Here is a 7,331-nt window from a genome sequence, read left to right on the forward strand (position 1 = left end):
GACCACCATGGTTGACTGTAACCCACTGTAAGGACTAGTGACAGTGACGGGCCCAGACTCAGAGCAAGCCCAGGAGAAGTTAAAGAAGCCAAACAAGTAGCCCAGTCTGCATTTGATACGAATATAAACATACAGAAATGCACTACTTGAAAAAACATTTGGGGCTGTAGCAGTGCACTCTACAAGGCTCTTATGGGGGGTTTATGGTGGCTTATAGTTGTCAAAAGCTGCAAAATATGAAATATTTGCCTGGTTTGTCTCTTCTGACAGTGCCCCCTGGCTACTGTTTTTGAACAGAGGGCTGATGATCGATTTTCCAAAACATCACTCTGCAGGTAGCTCAGCCAGCTGGTATCTATTTTACAGTTTGTTGTAACATCTTCCATGTGTCCTGCAGAAAAAGACATTGACAAATATAAAGACAAATATAAACTCAGAAATAAACTTTTTCTTTGCTTCATTTTAATCAGCACGTCAACAAATGAGTAATGTACAAAACTGTTAACATGCAAACTCAAAAAAAGACGAGAACATGTCGTTAATGGACACTTTACAAACATATTTATTATAAAGCAATGAATATCATACAGAAGTTAAAATCCAAACTGACCATGTTGGATTTCACAGATGTTCTAATATTACACTAACAGCATTATGTTCTGTGTTGATTTTATGTCAGAATAACTTCACAGAGTACACTGGAACGCCCATAACCAAAGCCAGGATACGCAGAGGAGCAGGACATGTGTCTGAACTGTTTAATGGAAAGGAAAATAAGAGTCACCAACGCTCTTTTTAAGTTTCTGACATCACCTCACAGAGAGCAACCGAGATCTTCTTTGGGAACAACCAGCTCCTGAAGCCAGCGAGCAGAGAAAGGAGGACGTTTATAAGACGGTGCATTAGGACAGAACAGCTCCCAGCAGCAGCAGCACACGGATCAGACCCTCAAGCCTAGTGTCACTGAGGCTGCAGCATCTATCCTGCAGCCTCAGTGACGTTAGAGCTGCTCATGTGTAATAGTATTTCTCTTATCTGTACAATCAATGTAGGAACACTCATTGACTTTTTCTGGAAATAAAATAAATGTGGATGGCCATGACATTTAAGCGTGTGCTGGATATGGTCTGGTGATACTGTAAAGCTGATTATATGATGTAGTTTATGATATCATCTATTTAGGCTACAACATATTCGCAGCTGCCTAATGCTAAGCAGATACTAGCCTTGATTTAATTACAACACTACCAGAAAAAGCAGTGCAGACCCTCAATGTGTCAACAGACAGACAGCTAAATAATTGTCACAGGAGGACTTATTGTCCTGATATTACAGTCTCCTGTACGGACATGTTCCTCCTTCTCAGGACAGTTCACAGTGTTTGCTGTGCAGGAGGAGCTGCCTTAGGGTTTACTGGGTGAGCGGGACGTGAACACTCCTGAAGCCTCCAGCATGGTCTTTCTCCGTGCCGTCTCTTTAGCCACATTGTGGTTGAGTCGCCTCAGACGTTCCTGTGGAAAAAAATATTTTGTTTTTAGACTTGATCAGTTGGTGACAGCAGTAGTGACAGAGACGGGTGGATGATATTTAAGCTCCTTAGCTTCTTTCCTGTGAAGCACACTGTACTGGAACTTGTATTAAATGAAAACCATGTAATTGATGACGCTTCAGACTTTTTTAAATATTTTTTTTTTTATATTGCTTAAACCTTTTATTATCTGACAAAGAAAAGTATTGTCAGTGTTTTCATTGATCAACTTTATTGTATTGTGTGAACAGAAGTAAATAGGAGCTGCAACACACTCACACTCTTTCTGTCCATCTGACATAAGTTCAGGCCCACAGAAATTGGCAGCATTTCTGCACAGAACTCATGCTACAGTAGCACAAAACAGAGTACTGTAGCAGTTCTAATGTTGCTGTTTTAGTACAAATATCTGTAAATATGCAATAGTGGCTGTACTAGAAGGAGCAAAAGCTGCATATAATTTTTTCAAACTGCATTAACTAATTTATAGCAGGCAGCTGAGCAGGACAGGCAATTTTGTGTCTACCTGATGTCCTTATCGGGTTAATTCCAACCTTACATCTTTTTAAGGTTTTTTATTAGTCTCCATCAGGTCCTGAGGGAAATGCACAGTTATATAACTACTAAATGTTCACCAGCTGGTCACCAAGACTACGTTCCCATTACAAGCTTTAACGCATAATGACAATTTAGCATATCTGATCTTTTTCTGTTCGTGTTTGGAAGTAACAGACCGTGTATCCAGCTCTAGTGTTAATACCACTGCATCCCTTAACTACCACACATGCATAAACGTGTTAAACTGAAATGTGAGCAATGTACGTAAAGTAACAACAACACCATTTAAGCAATTGGCAAATCAATGCTAAATAAAGGGTACAGCACTGCAGATGAGATAATAGATATCAAACATAGTCACTGTTAACTATATTGGTAGTGCAGCTTGAAAGAAGTAGCATAGTAAAGCTCGGACTGACCTGAGCATTCTGCAGTATGTTGTTTACCAGCACTACTCTACGTCTTGCATTCAGCAGCTTCTTTACATAAGGATCCAGGTCCAGAGCCACTTTCTGATGTTCATTTATCCTGCACAACTCTGACAAGACACAGAGACCAAGCATGTGTTATTGAATGTACAATACTTTAAGTTGCTGTTTTAAAAATGTATATTTTATATTAACATAGGTAATTTTACAGATACTGGCTTACCTGTGGCAAGACTGTCTATATGTTCTCTTAATTCTACCTGGCTTTCTCTGCAAAGAATGAAATAGTCCCATTAGTCCAAGATGAATGGCAGATACAACATACAACATGAAGAATGCAGCGCAAGGTCTGTAGGGTGCAGGTCCATTTAAGTTAGTATCACTGCAGTGAAGAGGAACAGACTTTCAGTAAGCTTATCCTGACCACAACGCCATTACTCTAGAATTCAGTGATTTACACGGTGAGGAAGGTCCTCATTGTCCCCAAATGAGAGCATGTGTAAGTTAGCACACACAGCAGCTGAAGACACAATGACAAATGGGACATCATCACCAATGCTGATGTAAAAGACAGCATGGTCTGGTTAAACCTGTAGGACAGTTATATCCATGTATGACATGTGAAACAGTAATATGTGACTTATAAACCTATAAACAACACAGCCTGAACAGTCACGAGACTGAAGTTAAGCAGCTAACGTTAGCTGATTAGCTATGATGAGGGTTGACAGTAAGAACCCGCATTTACCGGACTGAGTGTACGTGCAGGTCGAGCTGCTGGATAGCTGGTTTCAGGAGGTCGAGCAGCCCCTCGGCGATGGCATCTTTACTCGAAGAAGTCTCCACTAAAGCCGCTGCAGCCATTTTAGCAAAACCGTCAACACCGACAGGCCGGAAGCTGCGTCACAGGGACAGCGGCGTCATAAGCGCCTCTCCATTTTCTTCCCACGGAGCGTCCGTCAGAGCCAGTGGACACGGCAGAACCATTTTAGGAAGCAGTGCTGTGAAACCTTGTGCTTGTCTTTTTGTTATTATTCTCACGACGACCCGAGTATATACAGTCTGTTGGTTCTGTGATAGTAATTAGTCTGGAAGCGAACACACAGGTTCCGTTTAAACAGAAGAAAGCAAGGACGCCATTTACGACCTCACCGTGCTTGCGTTAACGTTGGCTAGCGTCGATAGCTAACTTTAGCCGGTTCTGTCGACGGAAGCAACATTCACTTCACGGTAAGTAAAATTTGCCACTTGGAAAAAATATATCCAGAAATAATTAATAAAAAAAAATAATTAAACATATATTCAAGCAAAGGTGACTTGGCCGACGTAATAGTCCAGCAAATGTAAGTTAACGGTTAAATAAGGCTAAAGTCTGTGGTGGCCCAGCTAGCGGTAGCTCATTTAGCTAACTAGCTTGTTTGTTAGTATTGAGAAGAAGTGACGTTATAATTCATAAAGAACTTCAGTCTGTACTATTGAAAGACAAGTTATTTCCCTAAATGAACACTTCACCCTGGTAGCTAACAAGTTAACGATATAACTACCTGGTAGCTTCCGTCTAGCATTAGTCGAGTCATTTATTAATTAGGTTAACAAACACGCTTTCTTTACAGAAGAGTAAGTACGCGGTAATATGTTGGAGTTCAGCTGGTTAGGGTTAGTGTTGGCGTTAGGTTGGAGTCAAAACCCATTGATCGAAACTCAACTGCAAGTGTTAGTCAGTCTGTGATATATGGCCCAGCAGCTGTGTGTTTGTTTGTGGCCTCCCCTTAACACCCTCATAACCAAACGGTTGCTACACAGACGCCACCATCTAAAGATTGACGCACTCAAATTATTTGGTGATGATTTTTTTTTTTTTTTGACTGAAGGAGTTGCTTGATGTATTATGTGATGATGACAATCGGCGTAATTTGGTTAGGGACAATAACAACATATAAACGATCTTTTGATCAGCACAATAACCTCTGTCCTTTAGACCATCAAATACCAAAACAAACCCTTTAATCGCAAAAAAATTGAAGAAACTGCATAAAAAGCAACATTAGTTAAATTTAAAGAGTTATTTTTTAATTGTTCTATACTGATTAAAAATTGTCACGAAATAGACATCTGATTGTTCTCGCACACACACAATCATACTCAAGAAAACTGATTTAACCCTGAGACCATTTACTACTAAATTTAAGGTAATTTTAGCATGTCTCTTACGACTACAAACTGATCATGTTTTATTTCCTGTCCCTTCTTTTTCCAGGAGCCTGCAAGCAAACGACTCCAAAATGAGCACAGCCTCCTCTCAAAAAGTCGTCCTGAAAAGCACCACCAAAGTGTCCCTAAATGAGCGGTGAGGCGCCATGCACCCTGTCAGCAGTTAGACACCAGATGCAAGGGCCAGCCATGGCTTGTGAAGGTTCTAGTGCTCTCTGCGGAGGGCCACTGTTGGGGACCGGAAGTGACATGGATACCATTCTGGCTGTCCTCAATGTGTGCACTGCTCATTCAACTTCACTGGCTTTGTCAACATTTGTTAATGCACTAGCAGAATTAAATGTGATATTTAACATGGAGCAGATTGTGATTTCCTGTGCCAAAAATCTTGTGTGAGCAGTGCACCCATGTAGATAAGGGGAGAGGGTAGTGGTCTTACTTGGTAAGCTTTGGTAAATCTACGCTGAAGCAGACCACTGTCTCTTCTTTGGCACTCCTGCTCCCTGTTATTTACAGAGCAGTGTGTACATCAAGTATACACCTCTTAAAAGAGAGAGGGAAGCATAAGCTTAACCAGTGAAATGGAGCACTACTTGATGTTTTCTGCCTCTCAAACCTTTCTCTCTCAAACCAGTACAAATGGAGCACATGCTCATTTTATTCTCTTTCTATCTTCTCTTCTCCAACTCTATAAGAAACTGGTACTCAGTCCCAGCTTGGACGTGGCAAAGAGCTCCATATTCCCCCCCTCCAGCTCTCCTTCCCTGCACTCGAGTCTCTAAGTGGTTGAACCACATGTCACGGTCCATGCTTTAAGTGGCTGGGTGGCCAAGCACTCCTCACGTCCAGGGCCTCTGCTGCTGCAGCGTGACGACACCCCAGCCAGTCAGCTGGAGGCCCGTAAGTGGCAAATTGTGCTCCCTCTGCCATCTTCTCTCTGCTTTTACTCTCTACTCTGCAGTTTTGGCTTTCTTTTTTGTGCTTGTTTGAAAACATGTTAAATCCAAGTGAATAAATGATTCTGAATTGTCATTTGATTGAGAGAGAAAGTGAGTGCCAACAAGTGGAACATAAGTCTTACATGACAAAAGAGCCACCAGAGTCAGTGTGGTCACATCCATAATATGAGAAATGACATGATGTGGAACCCTGCTTCCTCCTCCTCCTCCTCCTCTGTGTATCCCCCTGTCCCCTTCTTTTACTTCTTCCCTCTTTTTCCCCTCCCACCTCTAAAGCTTCACTAACATGCTGAAGAACAAGCAGCCCACTGCAGTAAGCATTCGAGCCACCATGCAACAGCAACACTTGGCCAGTGCCCGGAATCGCCGGCTGGCCCAGCAGATGGAGAACCGGCCCTCGGTGCAAGCTGCTCTGAATCACAAACAGGTAAGGTGACCAAAGATCACACAAGCTGAGTAAGTGGGCATTCTCGCAGGTCCGTGTTGTCAGCTTTCTACTGGTCTATACTTATACTAATAGGTAATGATTGTGGGAGACATGTAAAATTTCTACTTGCTTGTCTGAGAAAAAACTCAGGAATAGGAATTTAGTTCCATATATAACATAATCTCAGGTTAAATCCTGTAATTTGACGGTATGAAGATACTGTATATATCCACTATCGCATCCACTTATCACCTAACTCTTGGACACCTGTAATTTAATTAAATTTGACTTAACTTTACAAACATATTTAGTTATACTACTTCAGTCCTCCATATGACCCTCTATGTGTGATTGAAGATTTATATCCAGCAGCCCAGGTCTGTCCAAAATGACAACACGATCTGTAATCCAAGTAGAGATTATGCTGTACTTACATCTTGGCTGCCTTTTTTGTATCAGTCCAGCATCATTAGTCCACATCAGCTATTGCTATCTCATGTTAATTCCATGATTTTAAATTGACAGAACAGCCTGTTGTAAATGTGTATGTGCAAGATTTCTGCAAGGGCCATGTTTTGCAAAGCCACACCTAAAAAGATCTGTACTTGACTTGCACTGCACCTGTTAATATAAGATCAATTACCTGCCTTGTACTTGTAGCTCAGTGAAACGCATGTGTCAGTCAGCTACAAAATTAACATCACCCATTGGTTATTGTGGTGGACAAAGGTCGGCTTGAGCTCTCTGACCTGTCTGCCACTATACAGCCTCCTACTCAGGTGGTGGTGTTATGTGCCGATTGGTGTAGGTGCTCATTGTAACGATGTAGATTGTTTATGGGTTTCGCAAGACTTGGAAGAGAGGCTCTAGTAGCCTAGTGTAAGAATAATAACCTCCCTATTTGCTGTCGCTCAGCTGCATTTTCAGTTATAGATTAAATTGGATATGGTTAAAATTGATCTGGTTAGCAAAAAACTGCCTTTATTTTCACTTTTGGTGTCATTGTCATATTTCTTTTACCCGCATTTTGTTTCAACCTGCAATACCCCTTAACAATCACAGGACTGGGTGTCTGAGAGTTATTAGTTATACTAACTAAATTACAGAGCTGAGGCAGACTTCTTCTCTGGTGACATCTTCAGCTGGTCTTGCCTCTCCTTTAGAATCGGCCGGATCAGATGTTTATGATGTTAATAAATCAAGACCCCCTTTTAATTAAA

General features: G+C 41.4%; 2 protein-coding genes across 2 annotated transcripts in view; one reads left to right on the forward strand and one right to left on the reverse strand.

Annotated features, from left to right (window-relative positions):
- Window positions 1-544: 544 nt before the first annotated feature.
- Window positions 545-3,457, reverse strand: snapin (SNAP associated protein). The gene is made up of 4 exons (XM_026348230.1): window positions 3,263-3,457; window positions 2,738-2,784; window positions 2,506-2,624; window positions 545-1,511 (listed from the first exon to the last, which is right to left on the reverse strand). The coding sequence occupies exons 1-4, from the start codon at window positions 3,376-3,378 to the stop codon at window positions 1,404-1,406; spliced, it is 390 nt and encodes a 129-aa protein (XP_026204015.1). The 5' UTR covers window positions 3,379-3,457; the 3' UTR covers window positions 545-1,403.
- A 17-nt stretch (window positions 3,458-3,474) lies between these two features.
- The window catches only part of chtopa (chromatin target of PRMT1a), a 5,851-nt gene continuing 1,994 nt past the window's right edge, over window positions 3,475-7,331 (forward strand). The window contains exons 1-3 of the mRNA XM_026348229.1: window positions 3,475-3,744; window positions 4,772-4,861; window positions 5,961-6,111. Of these exons, the coding sequence (XP_026204014.1) occupies window positions 4,797-4,861; window positions 5,961-6,111 (216 nt within the window). The 5' untranslated portion in view covers window positions 3,475-3,744; window positions 4,772-4,796. The remainder of the gene's footprint in view (window positions 3,745-4,771; window positions 4,862-5,960; window positions 6,112-7,331) is intronic.

Source organism: Anabas testudineus, chromosome 11 (assembly GCF_900324465.2).
Source record: "Anabas testudineus chromosome 11, fAnaTes1.2, whole genome shotgun sequence".
NCBI lineage: Eukaryota > Metazoa > Chordata > Actinopteri > Anabantiformes > Anabantidae > Anabas > Anabas testudineus.